General features: G+C 43.1%; 1 protein-coding gene across 1 annotated transcript; it reads left to right on the top strand.

Moving 5' to 3' along the window:
* The first annotated feature begins 212 nt into the window (after positions 1–212).
* Positions 213–15,671, top strand: LOC126183539 (uncharacterized). The gene is made up of 2 exons (XM_049925609.1): positions 213–343; positions 14,114–15,671. The coding sequence occupies exon 2, from the start codon at positions 14,129–14,131 to the stop codon at positions 15,056–15,058; it is 930 nt and encodes a 309-aa protein (XP_049781566.1). The 5' UTR covers positions 213–343; positions 14,114–14,128; the 3' UTR covers positions 15,059–15,671.
* The last annotated feature ends 8,341 nt before the right edge of the window (positions 15,672–24,012 follow it).

The raw sequence follows: 24,012 nt of genomic DNA, 5'->3' as shown, positions 1-24,012 counted from the left end.
AATGCCGTTCTGGGTGTCGGTGTTTTTCTTTAAGTGCGTGTAAAACATTTGTCATTCTTTATTTCTCTAATGCTCTTGGATGGAAACACTGTAAGCTGCTGGAGACAGGCGGGCGAAGGCAGCGGCAGACATAATGCGAGATTGGCTAAGATAGGTTATCAGGCAGATAGCGGGCAGGTGACGGCCAGCGAGCAGTAGAAAGCGAGCGGGCGCGCAAGAAAGTCGTCGCAGCCGAGTGGAACATCGGCCGTCGCTTGCCCGCGCGGTGCCAACACTGTTCCCAGCTGTCTTCATGCGTTAGCACCGAAGCTGTCGAAGCCTTCCACAAGAGATTGCCTGTCGGGTGAGTGCGCTTTCTCTCTCTCTCTCTCTCTCTCGCTCTATGCACAGCAGTTTGGCGCTGCTGCTGGATTTATAAAAATGACATCTCTACTCAATCCACACTATTTGTTATCAAATCGAGCGGGTTTTGGTACGACTGGAAGCCAATAATTCAACTTAACTACGAGGAAAATAAATTTGCAATGTACAGAACTCCCTTTTGCTCACTTGAAACCGTAATCGGATGTGGTTCTCGTTCTGTGACTTTCGTTCGTTCTAATCTGCGTTATATAGTCACGATTATTCACTTCTCTCACAAACAGCATATAACCTGGGCATTGTTCACTGATCTCTTCATAATTTATTGCGAATGCAACTATTATAAATGTATTACAACTTATTCCATAACTTACACATTTCTCACGGGCAAAAATTTCCAGTCCCAGATCAAAGTTATTGTCACGTTTTGTCACTTGTAATAACCAGAGAAAATGAATTTAGAACATAAGCGATGTAAATGAAAAAGTTGCTGATAAATGTAACCTCCAGATATTTAAATCCATTTTCCTAGGTACACATTGTGGCAGCTGCGTAGAAGCAGAACAGGAACTAATATTTTGCGCTGTTTTGCACAGACCGAATTCAAGTACGTCTACTTTTTTCTCTATTTGGTTAGGACGTGAGTCATTCCATACGACAAAAAATTGAGGTATTGTTTACGAAATTTAAAATTCCCATTGGAGTATACACCCCATGGAATATTTTTCCCATGGAACTGAAAGCAGAAAACTATTTTTAAATGGGCTTAAGAGTTCCTATGTTGCATATTCTACTTCACATATAAAAAACTTTCTAATATTACGTATTCTAAACCTAATAAACCACACATTTTCACAAAATTAGCACTTGTATGTGAGGTCTATGCGGTACTCTCGCCCTCCAAAAGCAGTTACCCAAAAGCGTGAGTCAAATTACGCAGCAGAACCAAAATAAAGATCTTGATGGATGTTGTAACATACCCTATCTGGTAAAGTGTCATTTTTAAAATTGTATTCTTCCATAAAATGATTGTATCCCTTCGTGCTACTTCAATTCTGTTTGAGGTTTTAATGACATTTTATTATTATGATGTTTATTATCATTTGACATTCAATGTTATCATTTACATTAGGAAATAATATGCAAACAATAGAAATCTAAGAGGTAATATTGTCACGTTTAGTCTCTACAATCCAGGAATTTCTCCACTGTACACGTCCTTGCAAGTACCACAGCTTTCTGTATGAAACTTTAGAGTTCTGTTGGTATTTCCAGTTTCCTAGGAGCTTCACACAGAGTGTGTGGTGTGACCCGGCTGCTTGAAATTAATGTCGATATAGTATGATCACGTTAACGACCTATTATCTGTGTACAGGCTCTACAAACTCCGTATACTTACTGTACTTTCTCCTAATACTGTGGTTCTTTTGCAGTACACTCCAAATAGTTTTCTGTCAACAGTAATTGACCTTGTACCGCCAGCAAGAAAATCTCGATCACTGGAAATATGTTTCCGAAATTCAACCAGTAGTACGATCCTTCTGCGTCGCTCTTTCGCTGTTGGTTTCTTTATCATGTCGTCGACGTAAAAGACTGGTTATCCACGTATTCATTTTCTTGCTATCACTACAGACGTTTCGAGTTTCTGGCTGGCTGAGATGCGCGGATATTGAATTATCTGTCTGATATTTCGCGTTGTGCAATGTTGCCGAAACTTGTTATTTCTGTTATTGTTTTAAGCTTACAAGTAAATTAGATTGTTTCATGGCGTCTACCCTGAAGTCGAGGAACTAAAGCAGCTTGGTCTTGTTGAACGATCCATCCATCATCCGCCTGAAGGGATTTAGACAAATAATGGAAAATCCCGAAATAGGTGGAATGGGCAGAGACATGAAACCAGGCACTCTCAAACACAAGTCCAGCACTTGAAATGCTGTGCTTTTTTTCCTTATCACAATTTTTAACCGGCCGAGATCAGTTTCGTTAGTTATAGTGTTACTTCGTTAGACAGAGCATTACCTCGCTGAACAAGGATAGAGAAAGAAATGTCGGTGGCCTCGCAGAAAGATGACTTGGCGGGAAAATAATACGAAAAAGCACTCGTAAAATATGCTACGTTGGCTTACTGGTTCGAAGTTCTCTCTTGCTGAGAACAGTTTCGTTATTTTACAACTGAGTCACTTTGTTCGCACACTTGCTACACCAACAAAAAGCAGACTTCACATCCTGGGCAACATTTTTGCACAACTGTAATCTCTTCGATGACAGAAGGTACTGCAGTGGTATGTCATTTACATCATTACGGATGGAATGGAAAGTCAGTATTGTGGGTAACTTTGGTCTCAAACTCACCGTAGTTGGCTCGTGCCTCATACCACTTTAGCAATCACATTTTAGTTGTGGAAAAACAAGATGAATTGCTTCCTACAGAACCTTGACCAAGATGCAAAAGATGCAAAACAGAATAGTTTAACCAAAAAAGGCTCATTGGCCTCTGAGAGCTTCTAGGATGCGCAGGTTTTGCCTTTACAAGCACAAAGGGTTCTACGATATGATGTTGAGCATTGTGTTATCTACTTTACGTCATCTGAATTTGCTTTGTACAAGACGCCTCGCAAAGTAAGCCGCGCACACAGAGTACAGATAACGCGCGTTACTTTCCTTTAACGGATGAAGCTTCACAGCCATTACAAAGACAATAAAAGGTTTCATCATACCACCATTATTCCTTTGAATGTCCCAGAAATTAGTTTTGATGGCTGCCTAGAAGAGCAAGATACTCGTGTCGTTGTATCCACTTGATGATTTTAATTAATTAATTCGGTTGTGCCGTGAGCGATATTCTGTAAAATTATTTCTCCAAGAAACTGTCGTCTATGTCATATCGAGCTTAAAAGTTTCATCTTCAGTCTTCTATAAATCGCAATCTAAATCTGACAATATCGTCGGCCAAGCAAGTTGCGCCGTGTAATATAAGTAAATATTTTCTAGATAAAGACATAAAAGTTACAGGTTCAGTGAAACAGGGTGTCAAATAACATTATTAGATTAAATAACAACCTCCCACAGTTCCCGAATTAATACAGATATGTTGCTAAGAAGTAACGCTTATGATAGTTTCACTTTGACTTACTGGCCCAAAGGTTTGGTAAACGAAAGAAGTTTGACTCTGTTCTGCACCTGCAATTTTCTACTCATGCAGAAGCATGTTAAGTAATTATCTCCCAGACTGGTGAACTACTAATCATATGCACACTAACAAAGTAACTAAGAGGCACTACAATGCCTCTAAGCTCGACGTAGTTTACTAATTGTCTTTCACATTATCTTTACCAACAATTTCTGTGTCTGTTCCTCTGTCTGCTGCAGGTAGCCGCTGCATGACAATTCAAAACCCAGGCCCATACAATGAAAATTGTGCTATACATGCACAGACGTTTAGTCTGTTTCTTCCCCTCGTATGACATGTTAGAGTAAACAGTTCCTAAAAGTTTTCAGAAAGGGCGCTGAGACAGATCCAGCGAGCTGTTACTAAGGAAAGGGGAAGTCAAACTCAAGCAGGCGACAATCGGGAATGCAGACCTGTACGGCGATCGAACTAATACAAACTAAAAAAGATGCGTGTATCATTTCACCCTTACCAATACAGCTATGAAATGAAAAGAAAAGCAGCATTCCCCATTAACCTCGTTGTACTGTTTATGTATCTGCTATTTTTTTTAAGATTCTGAAACTTATTCATCAACCCGGACGGACGTTTTAAATTAGGAAGCTCTGATGTGTTTTGTCTAGACAGCACCCTTCCTAAAAGATCAATGCACAGACCAGCTGGTGCTCTTCCTTCCAGTAAAGTGTCGTAAACCGTCTACAACTGAACAGCACTTCTCTAGTAAAATCCAGTTGTATTTTATCAGTTTGTGCTGGTGCTCTCATTTCTTCTTCCCGAAAACTGCGTTATATCGATTTTAATTTTGCCTTTAAGAACATCTATTCTCTATTGCAACCGAAAGAAGAATATTTCAAATTTTTCGCTCCTTCATTGAAAGCAGGATCTGCACACGCATCGAACTTTTCCTGCAGTGCTTACGCTGTAATTGCCGAATTGTGCGAACTTTTTGTCACATTAACTACAATGCTTTCCTAAAATATTTAATAAGTTTTTCATTAACACAGCGGCGAAAATTATTATTACATGTAATCTTTTTTACATACTCGTTTTTACACTGTTGGTTCCATATGACCAGCTTATCATTTGTTTTTGATTTGCGACATTTAAACTAAAGTTACAAATCGCATTATATCTCGTGAGGAAACATTTCTGTCACAAATTTTTCCATGTGTTAACATTCGCCTAATCCTAACGAAGAAAACGGCTTTTGCTGCTATTCATGTTGTTCTAGCATCTGTTTGGCTCATTGAAACGAAAAAAAAACCACACATGCTAATCGAATGGCCCTTCATTTAAGTAATGCATCATTATCCGTATTGTAGGTGGTTTTTGGCATCATGTATTTAGTAACGGAACTCTGTAGAGTACTGAAAATCTAAATTTGAAACGACTGCCCCAGCACCCGCCGAAAGTGATGTAGCGCATCGACGAGAAACATGAATCTGAGTGGTAAACTACGGGGAAAGGGGGGGGGGGCCTTGAATAAGTAACGCAACACATTTTTTTCTGAAAGCAGGTTGCTTTAATTCAGAATTCCAACACCATATTATTCCTCAGTCTTTTGGCTACAAAACCCTATTTTTAAACATAATCTCCGTTCAATGCGACGGTCTTACGCCACCCTACTGTGAGGACCTGTATGGCCGCATCGTACCACTCTACAGGTCCACGTCGGAACCAGAGTCTTGTTGCATCAATAGCCTCGCCATCATCCACGTAAAACTTCACGCGCAGTGCATCCTTCACTGGGCCAAACTGCGTGGAGCCGTGCGTTATCTTGGAGAAGGTGACGCTCGTCTACATTTTTGTGACGACTAACAGGCTGGAGTACAACACCGCGTGAGTCACAGCTGTGTGTTGCCAGCCGGCACGCCTGAGATCGGACGGGTTTGTGCGACTTTGTTGCGATGACAGACGCATCACCCAACGACTCACCGTGCTTTTGTAAACTGCCAGGTCTCAGTAGACATTCTACATGCACCTATTAATATCTGCGATGCTTTGGTTTTCCGCGAAAAGAAACGCAGTAACAGCTCTCTGCTTGTAACACACTTCCGTTCCAGACGCCATTTTGAAGACTACGTATACCGCTGCCATCTGTCGGAACTTCATGAAACTATAGGGGCAGATGACTAGAGGTGGGTCGAACTCGTTCATTCCCGTGAACTACTTCATTCATTTCACTCTTTGCCGTGAAGCGTTCAAATGAAGTAGTTCATTCGTGAAGTACGGAAGCCTAGCGAAGTTGTCCAGTTCGCCGCTCAGCCGCTGCTACGCTCGCTCGTACTATAAAGCTTCGTAATACTTCACAATTTTACCAACAGATAGCGGAACTATGGAGTAACGTGCACGCAACGTTTTACGCTCTTACAGCGTCTGAGTTATCTTAAATACAGCATGGTCGAAGGGGACAAAGGGCGTTTCTGTCTGTGTCCAAGTGTCTGAACAATTTTATCTTGGACTTTACGCCCGTGAACGGCACCTTGTATTTTAAAAAGTGTTTGGCTCCGTATATATGTCCACCATCTTTTTTCTCTAATTGTCTTCATTTCTATCTTTTGTGTTTCTCTGCGGCCAAAGAGCGGCGTAGTATGTTGCTGCAGGCCTGCCTGTATACAGGTTTCAAAATGACAATAAAGAAAAAAAAAAGGAGGACAAAGGAAAGATAAACAGAGAAAGCTGTCACATATAAAGAAGGTACTACATTTAATCTTGCTCGACATTTTCTCATGAAGCGCCCAAAAAAGTCTTTATCTGCCAAATGAAACATTATTTGTTGTATTCATGAACTGAAAAATAGGGCTACCAACGAAATGCAGTCCAATTTTATGTTCCTTTTAAAATTTAATCCAAAATAGAATGAGTATGTTTAACACTGTCACAAAGTCTGTATACCTACGTTAAGTAATTATTCAGAAGTTTTCCTGTAGATTTTATTTTTGTTGACAATAATAACCCTCTAGATTCAAAACGTAAACTGTCACCTGTAGTCACTGGTACGATTTCAGGTAAAATCCCTCTTTCAGTGTTATTAACAAACCTTTTATTTTCATGTTTGCTGTGCGTGCTCACACAGATAGCCACTTCGTTTCTATCTTTAATATTCATTTGTCTTCAAGCGCTGCCAACGGTAGGCTACCCGTAGACGCGAAGTTTAACTGCACAAATAGTCACGGGTAATGATGTCAGCACTGCAGGTAGCAGCTGACGCTGCCTTCTCCTCACCCCTCACCTCCTCGACGCGTCCTAAACCTATCGTTCCCCACTAACACCGCGTGATTCGTCGACAGGCAGGACAGGGAGGAGTGAAGTGATGGGAGGAGGAGTGACGTGGGGGAGGGAGAGGGGAAGAGAGTGAGTGAACTAGAAAAAAGTGTGGAGTGTGCTATCTGTGAAGAGTTTGAAGTACCAGTTCATTGAAATTGAATGGTTAGTTCACACTTCACAGGAGTGAAGCGTTCATTTGAACGACTCATTCACGAGCTCCCCATCACTACAGATGACCCACAACAAATCCCGTATTTTTTCAACCGAAATCGGCCGAGTAAAAAAATGAGCTGCGTCACTTATTGGCGTAAATACGCACTGTTAGTAGTTGCAAAGAAGTACTTCAAATATCTTTAATAATTTTAGAGTAACTACGCACACAATGGCCACAAAACTGAAGAATAGATGACTTAAATTATTTTTACCTGTTTGATTTGCATACATCGTTATAGCCATCTTCTGTTGGAAATTTATTAAACTTTATTTTTCAACTTCATACGCATAGTGACTTAAATAATAAAACAATAGTATGATGATGTCATGCTCTCCCTACGTAGTGTGACAACCTCATACAGTGTGTGCTTGGGCCCTAGAAAGGCATTATCTCATAATAGCGACCTAACGAATCACTGATAATCTGATAAACCTTGTAGCCGGCCGCGGTGGTCTAGCGGTTCTGGCGCTGCAGTCCGGAACCACGGGACTGCTACGGTCGCAGGTTCGAATCCTGCCTCGGGCATGGGTGTGTGTGATGTCCTTAGGTTAGTTAGGTTTAAGTAGTTCTAAGTTCTAGGGGACTTATGACCTAAGATGTTGAGTCCCATCGTGCTCAGAGCCATTTGAACTATTTTTGACCATAAACCTTGTAGCCTATCCACGACTTCGTTCTCCTAGTTCAACATTTCCGATTCTTACGCATAATTAGCTAGCAGTTGAAACATCAAAACACAAACAAGACAATTTATACGAGGCGCATCCGAAAAGTAAGTACCCGATGTTATTTCCTTTAAAGTAGACGTATTTAACAGGGATACTGCGCATGCGCAACAGATCCATGACGTGACGTGCCGGCCGGAGAGGTCCCACCTGGTGCCACTACCGAATGACGTCTGTTATTCGTTCTCACTCCGCTTGCGAGGTTCGGTCAGTGATAAGGCACAAAACGTAACGCCCATCGAGATTCATCGTCAGCACTATCAGATCTCCTGTCAGAACATCATGAGCAAACAGATGGTGCGTCGCTGGTGTAAGCTTTTTCCCAAGGATCGTGAAAGTATCCATGATGAAGAGCGCAGCGAGCGACTGTCCTTCATCAATGATCACCTTGTTGACCTGGTGCGGCAGCGCATCCTGGACAACCGTCGCTTCACGATTATGGAGCTCAGCAGCATTTTACGCAGATATCGCGATCCTTTGTTGCATGAAATTGTCACTAAGCACCTGCTGTTCAAGAAACTGTGTGCCAGGAAGGTGCCGAAAAATCTGACACCCTAGCACAAAATGAAGCGCTTTGGAGCAGCGCTGACGTTTCTGCGGCGGTATCATGATGACGGTGACGAGTGCCTCGACAGGATCCTCAAGGGCGACGAGACACAAATTTCTCACTTGGCTCCAGAAATCAAGCAGCAGTCAATGCATTGGTGTCACAGTGGATCTCAGATCAAGACGAAATTCAGAGAGACTGTGCCGGTGTAAAAAGGGAAGGGTATTCTGCTCTTTGACTTCCTGCACAGAGGTGAAACAGTGAACTCTCACCGTTGCTGTGAAACGATGCGGAAACTGCAACGTGTCATTCAGAATAAGAGGTGTGGAATGCCTTCTGCAGGTGTTGTGCTGCTCCATGACAATGCTCGTCCCCGTACAGCTTGGCGCACAGCAACTGTCCAGCAAAAGTTCAGCCGGGAGCTGTTTGATCATCCAGCATACAGTCGTAATCTTGCTCCTCCGGCCAGCGTTTTGACAATGACGAAGAGATGAAGACGACTGTCATACGCAGGTTCCATTTACAAACGGCAGACTTCTACAACGCAGGAATACAAGAGTTGATCCCAGGTTATGACAAGAACCACTATTCTTTTAGTGACTATGTCGTAAAATAGCTGTACCTGTTGCCAGCAAAGTTTATTATGTAACTATGTAGTCTTTATTTTAAAGAAATAGGGGAGCTAACTTTCTGGATACGTCTCGTACAAGGAAAGACTGAGTAGTCACGTGACATACCTACAAGTTGAAGCGTGACAACTGGCAGGGGTGGCCGAGCAGTTCTAGGCGCTACAGTCTGGAACCGCGCGACCCCTAAGGTCGCACGTTCGAATCCAGCCTCGGGCATGGATGTGTGTGATGTCCTTAGGTTATTTAGGTTTAAGTAGTTCTAAGTTCTAGGGCACTCATGACCTCATCAGTTAAGTCCCATAGTGCTCAGAGCCCTTTGAACCATTTTTGAAGCGTGAGATGATCACACCGAGGTATATATAGTGATCCAAAGTTTAAAAAATTGTGGAATTGAAAACATTCTTGATCGCAGATTTATTCTTTATTATATGACCGGGTTCGATCCATGAGTTCATCATCAGATATCTCTGTCTTCCTAAACTAGTAATCAAAACATAAAAAACTGCTAGCCAAGGTAGACATCCTCTGATGTCCTAAAGACGTGACAAAATTGTGATACAACACAGCTGACCTGTAGAGCAGGTTCTCTGTCAGCATATTCTGTTTGCAACTGCAGAGTCATGGACTGTGCGGTTGGTCCCGGCGGAGGTTCGAGTCCTCCCTCGGACGTGGGTGTGTGTGTTTGTCCTTAGGATAATTTAGGTTAAGTAGTGTGTAAGCTTAAGAACTGATGACCTTAGCAGTTAAGTCCCATAAGATTTCATAGACATTTGAACATTTTGCAACTGCAGTGCAAGTAGCTGACAGGGCTTGGCTACTAGGTATCGCTTCCTGCACCCACAGTTTCCACCTAGCAGCCAAGCTCTTTCTGTTGCTTCCATTGCAGCTGCGTGCACAGTATAGTAGTTTATCACAGTTTTATTATGTTTTGAAGGTGGCAGCTTCGGCTAAAAGCTTTTTGTGTGCTGTTTACTAATTTGAGAACACAGGCCCATATTGTAGATCGAAACTCGTCATAATATAAAGAAAAAAAAATCGGCATCAAAGACTGTTTTCAGCTCAAAATATCTGCATTACCATCTATCAAACTTCACTGGCATATCTAGTAGAGAAGATATCCATTAGCAGCTAAATCAGGAGGTGAGTGATCTCCCACAAATTTGTTTAGCCAGCTCGTCAAAGACACAGAAATAATCAACAAACTCTGTTGTGAGGCACTACAAGAAAGGCGTCGTGCAACGCAGAGAGGCAAATTCCGAGAGCCCACGTTCGAGTGCGAATCACAAACCATGTTGATTCGAATTAGAAGTTGGTTCAAATGGCTCTGAGCACTGTGGGACTTAACATCTGAAGTCATCAGTCCCCTACAACTTAGAACTACTTAGACCTAACTAACCTAAGGACATCACACACATCCATGTCCGAGGGAGGATCGAACCTGCGACCGTAGCGGTCGCGCAATTCCAGACTGAGGCGCCTAGAACAGCTCGGCCACACATGCCGGCCAAATAGAAGTGAATGGGATTTAAATCTGTCTGGTCATCCCGACTCAGACGAAATTTACTGCTGCCGAATGTTTCCTTCGTTATCAAATGGTTCAAATGGCTCTGAGCACTATGGGACTCAACTGCTGTGGTCATAAGTCCCCTAGAACTTAGAACTACTTAAACCTAACTAACCTAAGGACAGCACACAACACCCAGCCATCACGAGGCAGAGAAAATCCCTGACCCCGCCGGGAATCGAACCCGGGAACCCGGGGGTGGGAAGCGAGAACGCTACCGCACGACCACGAGATGCGGGCCCTTCGTTATCCTTTTGCAGCACTACCTATTAACCAGTAAAGCAACTTCCCTGGCTGGTACCTAAACGACGTTAAACTCTATCTCTCTCTCATCTAGATATTATACTGTTTATTGTCACTGGTTGCCCTTCCCGTTGGCAAATGCCATTTAACCATAATAATAGTGATAGTAATAATTATAATAACAACGAGTGTGCGATAAGTATCTCATGATAAAGAAAACACCACACCATAAAAAGGCGATATTTATGTCACATATTTTCGCCATTGTCATAAAAATGATAAATGTTTCAGTTCGTAACATCTTCTTTATTGGCATAGAATCAGAATCTGGTAGAAGAGTTACTATCGGATTTATCCATCGATATCACACAAGCGACTTTCAGGCAAAATGTCTCACCTGTACGGGAATATGTACATATAATGGATTTACGAGTATAGATTGTAGATGCATGGTGGACGACATGTGAAAGGTTGGGTCTGGCCTTGAGTCGTACATAGATGGCTAAATATTAAGACAGCCACTCGTGATAGGCGGCAAATCCCGGTTGGAGTCCGGGTCAGGCAGAAATTTTCAATGTTGTTATTCCATTCTACAGCTGATGGTTGTCCATATTCGCAATAGCAAGTACATTTAATGTATAATACGAAAATACGTGACATACATTGTATACTAGGTGGTTCATCTGCAGAGTCCACATATACGACGTTAGTGCACCCTGTTCTTGAGTACAAGTGTTTGGAATCCGTAGCAGGTCTGATTAAGGGAACACAAAGGAGTAATTCAGTGGTGAATCGCTACATTTTTTACCGGTAGGTTCGCACAACTCGCAAATGTGACGGAGATGCTTTGGGAACTCAGACTGGAATCGCTGGAGGGAAGGTGAAATTCCTTTCGAGGAACACTAGTGAGAAAATTTACGGAACTGGCATTTGACGCTGATTTCAGAACGATTCTACTGCCAGAACCACACATTTCGCGTGAGGACCACGACGATAGGCTACGAGAAATTAGTGTTCATACTGAGGTACATAGATAGTAATTTTTCCCTAGCTGTACTTGTGAGTAGAACGGGAAAGGAAATGAGTAGTAGTGATACAGGGTACCCTCAGCCATGTGCCATACAGTGGTTTGCAGAGTACGTAGGTGCAGAATGTTTGGAGAAATTTCCTGTGGTTCTCAAGAATACCTTCATGCTTTCTATGCACGGATTTAAAAAGTGTTTTTGACTGAGTTTATGTGTTCACTCATACCCTCCAAAATCTACTTACAGATTTTGGGATCAGTTCGTTATTTGTATGTATGCAGTAAGGAGGTATCGAATTTTCATGGATACCATGCATGCGATTGTCTGTATCAGATTCGACTGTTTATTCGGCTTTAACTTTATCATCTTCCGTATCGGTAAAATTACGATCAGCGAGTAACCTAATAAGTGATACTGATCTGTTTTCTGGCTTCATTCTAGGCAGATTCTTCTCTTTGTATTTCTTATTGTTGCAATATACACTACTGGCCACTAACATTGCTACACCAAGAAGAAATGCAGATGATAAACGGGTATTCATTGGACAAATATATTATACTAGAAATGACATGTGATTACATTTTCAAGCAATTTGGGTCCATAGATCCTGAGAAATCAGTACCCAGAACAACCACCTCTGGCCGTGATACGCCTCGGTATTGAGTCAAACAGAGCTTGGATAGCGTGTACAGGTACAGCTGACCATGCAGCTTCAACACGATACCACACTTCATCAAGAGTAGTGACTGGCGTATTGTGACGATCCAGTTGCTCTGCCACCATTGAACAGACGTTTTCAATTGGTGAGAGATCTGGAGAATGTGCTGGCCAGGGCAGCAGTCGAACATTTTCTGTATCCAGAAAGGCCCGTGTAGGACCTGCAACATGCGGTCGTGCATTATCCTGCTGAAATGTAGGGATTCGCAGGGATCAAATGAAGGGTAGAGCCACGGGTCGGAACACATCTGAAATGTAACGTCCACTGTTCAAAGTGCCGTCAATGCTAACAAGAGGTGACCGGGACGTGTAACCAATGGCACGCCATACCATCACGCCGGGTGATACGCCAGTATGGCGATGACGAATACACACTTCCAATGTGCGTTCACCGCGATGTCGCCAGACACGGATGCGACCATCATGATGCTGTAAACAGAACCTGGATTCATCCGAAACAATGACGTTTTACCATTCGTGCACCCAGGTTCGTCGTCGAGTACACCATCGCAGGCGCTCTTGCCTGTGATGCATCGTCAAGGGTAACCATAATCATGGTCTCCGAACTGATAGTCCATGCTGCTGCCAGCGTCGTCGAACTGTTCGTGCAGATGGTTGTTGTCTTGCAAACGTCCCCATCTGTTGACTCAGGGATCGAGACGTGGCTGCACGATCCGTCACAGCCGTGCGGATAAGATGCCTGTAATCTCGACTGCTAGTGATACGAGACCGTTGGGATCCAGCACGGCGTTCCGTATTACCCTCCGGAACCCACCGATTCAATATTCTGCTAACAGTCATTTGATCTCGACCAACGCGAGCAGCAATGTCGCGATACGATAAACCGCAATCACGATAGGCTACAATCCGACCTTTATCAAAGTCGGAAACGTGATGGTACGCATTTCTCCTCCTTACACGAGGTATCACAACAACGTTTCACCAGGCAACGCCGGTCAACTGCTGTTTGTGTATGAGAAATCGGTTGGAAACTTTCCTCGTGTGCTGGCCGAAGTGGCCGTGCGGTTAAAGGCGCTGCAGTTTGGACCCGCAAGACCGCTACGGTCGCAGGTTCGAATCCTGCCTCGGGCATGGATGTTTGTGATGTCCTTAGGTTAGTTAGGTTTAACTAGTTCTAAGTTCTAGGGGACTAATGACCTCAGCAGTTGAGTCCCATAGTGCTCAGAGCCATTTTTTTCCTCGTGTCAGCACGTTGCAGGTGTCGCCAACGGCGCCAACCTTGTGTGAATGCTCTGAAAAGCTAATCATTTGCATATCACAGCATCTTCTTCCTGTCGGTTAAATTTCGCACCTGTAACACGTCATCTTCGTGGTGTAGCAGTTTTAATGGCCAGTACTGTAGTAACAGATTTGGGGATCGGTTCGTTATTTGTATGTATGCAGTAAGGACGTATCGAATTTTGATGCTGTGCGATTGTCTGTATCAGATTCGACGCTGTTTGTTCAGCTTTAACTTTATCATCTTCCGTATCGCCGAAGTTACGATCAGCGAGTAACGTAATAAGTGATACTGATCTGTTTTCTGGCTTCATTGTAGGCAGATTCTTCTTTATGTATTTCTTACTGTTGCAATATAGTAAATAAGGTGTTTCTTGCTTCACGGATGTACTGAAACGTTTGTCGTGTTCGTTTCAGTGAGCGCGATACCGGATGCCAGAGAAGGGAAAGATGGCAGACGACGAGTACGGGTACGAGCACCGCGACCCGCGCCTGCTGCAGAGCATCGAGTCGAGCCAGACGCTGCCGCAGGACGACGAGGCCGACGCCAGCGCCAATGCCAACGCGGACAGCGGAAGCGTGCGCTCCGACGCGGATGCGGACGCCACAGATGGCCTCTCCGCTTCCGGGCAGCGGCTGTCGTTCAGTTCGAGCACGGGCTCCACCGGCGCCGGACCGGACGACGACGACAGGCGCAGCTCGTTCGGTTCCGACCTGGGTGCGGCGACGCAGAAGCAGCAGCAAGAGCGCAAGGCGCGCCCGACTCCGCCGGCGCTCTCTCAGCGCAGCCGCAAGAAGATGTCCGCCGCCGCCAGCGACGCCGACGACGCCACCGTCAAGGAGGAGGACTTGCCGCAGAAGTTCCAGGTCAAGTACCTGGGCTTCCGCGACGCCAGCGGCCTCTGGGGCATCAAGCACACGCGCAAGCCGGTGGACGCGCTCGTGGCGGCTGCCAAGTCGCTCAAACAGGGCACCGTGCTGCCCATAGTCAACGTCACCGTCTCTATCGACGGGCTCACCATCACCGCCGACAAGAAGCACGACGACGTCATCGGGTTCTTCCCGGTGGACACCATCTCGTACGGCGTGCAGGACTTGGTGTACACGCGCGTCTTCTCCATGATAGTGGTGCGCGAGGTGACCGACAGCAAGTCGCAGCACCCGTTCGAGTGCCACGCGTTCGTCTGCGACAGCCGGTTCGGCGCCCGCAAGATCACGTACGCCCTCGCGGCCGCCTTCCAGGCGTACAGCCGGAGCGCTAAGGGCCAAGGCAAGGTGCCGCAGAAGCGCTTCGCCATCGACCTGCGGGTGCCGGAGCAAATTGTCGAAGTCGATCAGGAGATGCCCGACTCCGAAGCGTAACCTGCCTGTTACTTTCTCGTGAGGCCACTACCGCATCAGCACCTCAGAAACAATCTCCGATGCTACTATCGTACTGTTGTCACTTCTATGGTGGTGGAAAAGTGTGTATGGCGGGCATTACTGTGGAACTTTCCCCACTCTCACCCGGTTCCCACAGTTTGCCAAATCAACCGTGTGATTAGTTTCTCGAGTATAGTTTTGAGAGAAGACTGAATTAAATAATTTACATGGACAGTCTTTTCTAACTGCTGTGCTTCAGTTATTGGAGACCCATCAAAACTGTAGTCTCAAATCGAACATATTCTCTGTTTTTCTGTAACCCCTCCCTATTTTCTTTTGTTTTACTTTACTTGAAGAAAGGTGATTACAAGTTAAATGTGCATCTTTCTTTGAAATTAGTAGCAGCACCAGAGATTTGGTCAGCCATTTCTACTCGTTAGATGCGAAACATGTAATTCAGTGCAATCAGTACACCGCAGAACTGGAAAAGCTTCATTTGTAAATATCAGTAAACTCTGGGCCGTAATGTTGGTGTTACGTAGTTTCACGTCTAAAATTCGTTTTAATGGTGACTCCATTATTAGTACAGCCAAGCAGTGCAGTGTCAATTGTAAAATTTTACTTCGGAAATATACTCACATGAAAACGGACCCCCTCCCCCCCCCCCCAATAAATTTTAATACCTACACGACATTCATAATTTTAGCGCTAAATTAATGCCGTGCTTCCATACGAGATACATATTCTGTAACCTTTAAAAAATTCAACACACTTCTTCAGATGTTTTCAAATTTCTGCACTCAGTGATACATAGAATCATGTGATATGACACTGCCGTAATATGTTTGTGACAAGACTCGAACGAGAAAGATACAATATTACAGTTTGTTCAGATGCTCTGCTCTTGATAACGAGTGTTGTATACAGCTACTGTCGAAGGCACGACACACGTTATCAGAACATCGTGTCGCTGATATAGGGCTTATACAACGGTCCCACAGTCTGTAACTTTACACGTGACTTTTACTGAGTGCACTTGAACTAAACAAATACATCTTGTTGTAGCAATAATTTAGGTGTACGGAACGCGAAGATTTGAACTGTGAAATTGTTTAAAAATATCGTGAGTAGGCTATTTTGCGTATCTTTTCATTACGAAGCAGATCATACTAATACATATCAGCATGTATAAAGTTAGCTACATAAAATATATGTGTTCCTAAAATTTATGTACTTCCAAACAAAAACTTATTTAACATTATCGCTGCACCATGGACGTTCATTGAAGATGCTGACAAACTCTATAGTTTCATATTGTTCACTTTTCATTGAATGTATCCGTGAATTTCAAATAAAAAGTATATGAATGCATTGAAATAACGACATGTGATTGTGATGATGCATGATTTAGAAGGATAATTTTGATACAGAGTACATGATGTGGAAAGACGAATACGTGGTGGATCGGAGACAGAGATACGATAAAATAGAATCTTAAAAAGTTTTAAAGCTGATGTTAATAATTATTACTGTTTTTAAAACTTTTCTTAGGTGAATGTCTACAGCTGTTAAGTATTTTGAAAAAAGCATATTTGCGCCAACAGTTTTACAAATAGATATTTCTTATCTACCGGTTTGAGTTATAAAAACTATCTTCACAGGAAACAAAAAGTATGCATTGACGTATATTGCTTTCTCCTATGATGATGGTTATTATAACTGAAACCGATAGAGAATAAATATACAGTTGTACAGCTGATGGCACTGATACGCTTTTATTGTTTCTTTTTTTAATTTATTGCTTATATTTATTACTTCATCGACATCAGCTAGACTAATGAAGTGATTATTCTCTCACTGCTGTTTTAGCGTTTCCTAATCGTCTAAGTATGTGCTTATTAAAATTCTACATTTTTTCCACACATATACCTCTTCCCTATCGCCGATGCCCTCCTTGACCTCTGAAACGAAACTGAACGGTGATTTTTATTTTGCATACAGCATATACACGACTCATCATAATCGTATGGAACACGACAACTTGTCGTTCAAGCACACTGCTGCATCTGCAGTACTGCCAGGTAAGTATACTAAAGGGAGAAGAATGTTTTAATTTGGTAACGGTAGTAAAACAATTTTGCTCTATGGTTTATACTAATTTTCACTTGACAATTTCATTTGTGAGGTAAAGTAAATTGTCGAGCATGAATAAATTTTGACCACCTTGCATAGACCTTTTTCTCTCTATAAGACTCTTATGCTGCTGTATAAGTGGCCAAAGATTTTTGTAGTAGCTTTGTTCATCTTTGTGTGAATCAAATAATGCTTTACTGAACGTAACGGTTGACATTTTTATCTCTAATACTGTATTTGCGATCACCACTGTTCCTTTCAGATTGGGTTACTAGAGGCAAATTTCATAACACAATAAATATACTACAGAGATTCAATCCATACGTCACACACACACACACCGAATGTTTACAAATGTTTATCAGTATTCATTATATGTTTGCTCCACGCTTTTGTGCCGCAGGCGTCTTGTATAAGAAATAAGTTACTCAGTGTATTATTACAGATGCTTTTCTCAGTTTTTCTTAAATTACAAATTTATTTGCCTTGAAACTGACAATGGCAGGTTATGGAAAGTTAATGAGCTTTGATTTTCGAGAGGGTTTTAAGTAAGTTTCACCCATTCTAAACTGTCATCTATACATTTAGTCAAATATCTTAAAATTTCATACTTAACAAGCGACTTGTGACGTATTACGTTTATCAATTATGGTATATCTAGATATGTAAACACTGAATTGAAAGTTTGTGTGTTTTGGCTTGTTTATTTGTGTCCCTTGGTGTATCAAAAATGGTTCAAATGGCTCTGAGCACTATGGGACTTAACATCTGAGGTCATCAGTCCCCTAGAACTTAGAACTACTTAAACCTAACTAACCTAAGGACATCACACACATCCATGCCCGAGGCAGGATTCGAACCTGCGACCGTAGCGGTCGCGCGGTTCCAGACTGAAGCGCCCTTACCTTGGTGTATCAGTATCTGTGAGTGGCTCTTTAGTCTGTGAGTGTATCTATATCCATGAGTGTCTCTTTACCTGTCTTTGTGTATATGTAAGTGTGTGTGCTGTTCAAATTTAAGGACGAATACAGGTGTGGGATAGCACTGAAAGTACCTTCCAAAACTCCTTTTTCCGATTTTCTCTCTTACTGTTTGTTCACCAGCAGTACCCAGAAGAACTAATTCTCCGTGTTACACACCCAGCGTAGCAACACTCAAGCACCCAGTAACAACGAAAGTCTTATCAGCCGCTGTGGATTCGTGAAGAATGCCTGACAAATTGCAGAAAACTATCCGGACTGCCTACATTAATTTATTAATTATTGTAGAAAACGAAGTAAACCAACCGCCCATTACTCTAATAGATCCACCTACTGTAATGTCTTCAGCCGTCCGCTGTGACCGAGCGGTTCTATGCGCTTCAGTCCGGAAACGCACGGCTGCTACGGTCGCAGGTTCGATTCCTGCCTCGGGCATGGATGTGTGTGATGTCCTTACGTTCGTTAGGTTTAAGTAGTTCTAAGTTCTAGGGGCCTGATGACCTCAGATGTTACGTCCCATAGTGCTCAGAGCCATTTTTTTTATTTTGTAATGTCTACTCGCGCACTTCCCTTGTTTGCGGCTAGCGCTACGTACGAATGAAAGTTGCTTGCTAAACGTGCTGTTATTACCAGAGTGCGTGGCTACATCTTCTCAAAAATTCTGGAAAAAATTGGAGCAATAAAACGGTGCGTTAAATGATCTACAACTTTAATGATTATAAAGAATCCGCCTCGATTGCAAATTGAAACCGGATGTTGACCTAGGTTTCGGCGCGGATAAGCACGCCTTGTTCGGAACACACTAAAAATACAAACTGCCTAAAGAGGCATGGTCCAACATCAATACAGAACGTTGAAGCATGCCTCTTTAGGCAGTTTGTAGTTTTAGTGTGTTCCGAAGAAGGCGTGGTTATCCGCGCCGAAACCTAGGTCAACATCCGGTTTTAATTTGCAATCGAGGCTGATTCTTTATAATCTTTAAATTATTCACGATTACTGACGCGCTGCAATGTTAAAAGTTCTCAAATGGTTCAAATGGCTCTGAGCGCTATGGGACTCAACTGCTGAGGTCATAAGTCCCCTAGAACTTAGAACTACTTAAACCTAACTAACCTAAGGACAACACACACATCCATGCCCGAGGCAGGATTCGAACCTGCGACCGTAGCGGTCGCGCGTTTCCAGACTGTAGCGCCAGAACCGCTCGGCCACCAGCGGCCGGCTAAAAGTTCTCAAAATCTGTAACTTTATTATGCTTGAAAAGAAGCTTTGTAATGAAGCAGCTTAATAGAAAGAAGTAGCCATAGAGTACGAACGTGAAAACAAAAATCATTAACAAGCAAAATTGAAAAATCTTGCATATTGTACTGAATATTATGTTAAACTCATACAAGCTTTTAATTTTTCCACTTTCGAATCATATAAAGGACCACAATTAAATATGTGAAAACGTGCGACATCTCTTTTTCTTTTGAACTGGTTCCGTTAACTTTTCTCTATCACACAGCCATTCGTTAGCCAGGTAAGAAATGAAAATCAGAGTATTAACTGACTTTACACAAAATTCCAGAGCCATTTGCCCGCTAATTTGTTGTAAAATTATGGCATACATTTTGCGCTACACCAGAAAAAAATTAAAATAAACACATGTGCCTCTGATAAAAGTCTCAAATGTTGTCACACGGCCCACTTCTGTACATGGCTTTGTGTAATAATTATACCTTTGGCTAAGATAGTGTGCAAAATCGTAATCATGATAAGACATTGGACAGGTTTTTGTGATGCATTGGTATCAAATCACTGGTTGGTATCCTGAGTAAACTTCATTGCGGTTTTCCTAAATTGTTTCACATGTATGCCAAGATGGTTCCTCTGTGTCACCTCACGCACGTGCGTGATTTTTCTGTCTTTGTAACAGTAATGTAACATGTAAAGAGCGCATTAATATCCGAGACGGGACAAAAGCCCAAACCCTCCGCATTCCAAGATGGCAGCACTGGCCCTGAGAATATGTGGGCACGATTCATTCGTTTATCTGGTCCCTCTGCGTTCGAGCAAGCGACAGACGCATTACTGGACATATGAGATAGGGAACAGATCGTTTGAGTCTTTGGTATGCTGCTCGCTCTGACACTAGGCAAAGACGTTACTATCTTTCGCGAGTCGACAAGTTTTGTCACACTCTTAGTTATGTATCAGTACTGTATTGGATGTTCTTAGATTATCATCTACTGACTCAGGGCAAACTTATTCAGCGCTCACAACAATCGTTGTAGCTTACAAACAATATTTATTCGAGATGGTGCAGTAGAAAATCCCTTGTGGCTCTGATCTGCTTCCTGGCATCCAACTATTTCTCGCATTCAAATAACAAATACATCAATTCTGTGATATCGCTCCTGCAGCTTCCGCCACAGTAAGTTCACAGATTATATTTTAAACCAGGAATGATTCGTCGTTTAAACCTAAGATCAAGATATATTGAATATGGTGCTGGCTTCTTACGGCAGACGTACAGGAAAGTGCGACAAAGCTGTCTCACCACACATTTTCGTATGAACCTTGTTTTACAAAGTACCGTCTCTCTAGCAAATGCAGACGTAGATCGTCCAGTAGTGCTGTTTCTTTTTGGTGGCCACTTTTGTCGAAATAACATTTCAAAATTATTAACTATATTATAGCCCTTACATATTGCACTGAAAGTGATTATAGTCAGATGCGGAGCTCCTTCATTACCATGCATCATCAATGGCTCTGGTAATTTATCACAGCTTTCTCTTCCTCCTGTTTTCATCTACTTACCTGATAGTATCGGCATACGTTTGTAACAGTCATCAGAGATTTAACTTTTTCGGCCTTTGCCATCATCATGGCAACAGTGTTTGTTAAACATGTAATGTATTTGTGTATTTCTTCTTTGAGCATCAACATAGACTGCGTTCAGTATATTCTTCGAAGGCGAAATCAAAATTCTCCAAGATCCGAGACATCGAACCCGCTAATAAATTAAGATTCAACGTAACTGTTGCGTTACTCCACGAGATAAATCGTGCTGTTTTGTTACGACTATTATACCGTATCAATGAGACTGAAACTTTTGGTTTAAAAACATCATTATGAATACTTTCCGAGCGGTACTAGGTGTTTCAGTCTAGAACCGCGCGACCGCTGCGGTCGCAGGTTCGAATCCTGCCTCGGGCATGGATATGTGTGATGTTCTTAGGTTAGTTAGGTTTAAGTAGTTCTAAGTTCTAGGGGACTGATGACCTCAGATGTTAAGTCCAATAGTGCTCAGAGCCATTCAAACCATGAATATTTTCATGAATATATTATGAGTTGCACAAAATATGGAAACACCACAAGAAATGCATGTTTGAACACAAAAGCAGATGTTACCCAAGCCTGCAGGATATCTTTGAGTACGAACGGCGCCTGTTCAATGTCCTCAATACGTTGCAAGTGTCAATCGTGATCAGAACAACGCTCTGTGTAGTTGTGAATGCATTACGTCGGACCTAAGTGAATTCGAACGTGGACAAACTATTGGTGCCCGTATGGTGGGTGGTTCCGCTATCAGGATAGCCGAAGTGTTTGGTGTCTCACGAGGCATCGTAAAGAAGATTTATACAGCGTACAGGAAAATCGCAAAAACATCATCCGCTAGGTCGCAACGCGGAAGAAAGTGAGTGTCGAGTAATCGTGACGGCCACTCATTGAAGAGGATTGTGACGAAAAATGGCCGGCCGGAGTGGCCGAGTCGTTCTAGGCGCTACAGTCTGGAACCGCGCGACCACTACGGTCGTTGGTTCGAATCCTGCCTTGGCCATGGATGTGTGTGATGTCCTTAGGTTAGTTAGGTTTAAGTAGTTCTAAGTTCTAGGGGACTGATGACCTCAGAAGTTAAGTCCCATAGTGCTCAGAGCCATTTGAACCATTTGACGAAAAGTTAATGGAAGACAACTGCAAAAAGTTACTGCCACCAAAACGACAAGAAGGGAATCGCAGGCGCGCTGGAATTCCAAAACCACTCAACAGTGATGCAAATGGCCGTAGCAGGAAAAAGTGGTGCCGAAGCCATAAAACATGGACTATGGAGCAATGGAAGAATGTCATTTGGTCGGATGAGTCTTGTCTCACATTATTTCCAACTTTTGGCTTAATTTACGTCCCAAGAGCGTAACATGGTGGGGGTTTGGTGATAATTTGGACAGCCGTATTGCGATATTCCATTGGCACCGTGGTTAAACTGCAAGGTCGAATTACTGCCAAGGGTTGTGTAACCATTTTGGCTGATCAGGTCCATCACATGGTACAATGTTTGTCCACCCAAAGCAGATGATGTGTTTCAAGACGACAGGGACCCTGTTGACACAGCTCCAATCGTTCAGACTGGTTTTGTGAGGACGGAGATGAATTGTCGCATATCACCCGCCCACCACAGGCACTAGATCTCAGTATTACTGAGCCTTTGTCGTCTGCTTTGGAGAGAAGGGTGCGTAATCCCTATCCACCTCCATCATGGTTATGTGAACTTGCCACTATTTTGTAGGAAGACTGGTATAAATTACAATGAAATGAACACCCTTAGCTGCTTTCAGGCGTTGACATATGCCAACGGGGACAGATGAAAATGCGAGCCCCTACCGGGACTCGCACCCGGGATCTCCTGCTTACATGGCAGACGCTCTATCCATCTGAGCCGCCGAGGACACAGAGGATAGCGCGACTGCAGGGATTTATCTCTGGCACGCCTCCCGCGAAACCCACATTCTCAACGTATTGTCCCGCACTTCATTCGTAGTGCCCCCGCCCATTATACACATTACTCGCGGGGCGTTGCCGATTCCTGTAAGAGTTCGGGCACTGTTTGTGCATTCGCACAGAAGAAGAAGATGGTCAAGTGGCCGGTGAGCCTTAACTATATATATTTCGCGGGAGGCGTTCCAGAGATAAATCCCTGCAGTCGCGCTATCCTCTGTATCCTCGGTAGCTCAGATGGGTAATAAAAAAACTGAGTGAACGGAACAACAAACAACCTGAACGGGAGTCAACGGACGTCCGCCACGAACAAATTCAACGAACAATGTGGAACAAAAAAAAAGATGGATAGAGCGTCTACCATGTAAGCAGGAGATCCCAGGTTCGAGTCCCGGTCGGGACACACATTTTCATCTGTGCCCGTTGACGTATGTCAACGCTTGAAAGCAGCTAAGTGTGTTCATTTCATTGTAATTTAATTCTAACGAGCTGCATGTCCGAAAGAACAGATACCATCTTAGTATATAGACTGGTATAAGATTCCCTTGAAAACCATACAGTACCTGTAATTATCCATTCCTAGGCGACTGGAAGCTGTTTCGAATGCGAACGGTTTACCTACAACGTATCAGGCATGGTAATTTTGGTGGTGTTTCCATGTTTTTGTCGACTTCCTGTACTTCCAAACAATCTTCTTATTCTGTACAAAAAATGAGAACATACAGAACTATATCGCGTAGACTGTAACGAGGAAAGAGGAAATTCTACAGCACTGACAAAAAGCTGGACTTCGACTTGTTGCGAGCGTTATCGTTTAGCAGAAACACTTCATGCGGTCTTCCCAGACATTACAACATTAGCTGCGTTATCAATAAATCTTGATAGCAATGGTTACATATCTGAGAATCGATGTCCGCAACATTACACATCTTTGTCTCGTCAAACGTGTAGCATTATCTCGTGGGGTTCGATACCAAGTTTTACCGAAAGAACTACTTCTCTGTTATGTTGCTCTTGTGGTCTTTAGTTCACAGACTGGTCTGACTTAGCACCTCTCCGTCCTGGTCTATCTGTGCGAGCGTC

The sequence above is a fragment of the Schistocerca cancellata genome, chromosome 4 (assembly GCF_023864275.1).
Source record: "Schistocerca cancellata isolate TAMUIC-IGC-003103 chromosome 4, iqSchCanc2.1, whole genome shotgun sequence".
In the NCBI taxonomy this organism is placed as follows: Eukaryota; Metazoa; Arthropoda; class Insecta; order Orthoptera; family Acrididae; genus Schistocerca; species Schistocerca cancellata.
This window is presented reverse-complemented; position numbering and strand designations above follow the sequence as displayed.

Bases quoted from the DNA above. Each gene is read 5' to 3' on its own strand.
- LOC126183539 (XM_049925609.1), top strand. From the start codon at position 14,129: ATGCCAGAGAAGGGAAAGATGGCAGACGACGAGTACGGGTACGAGCAC.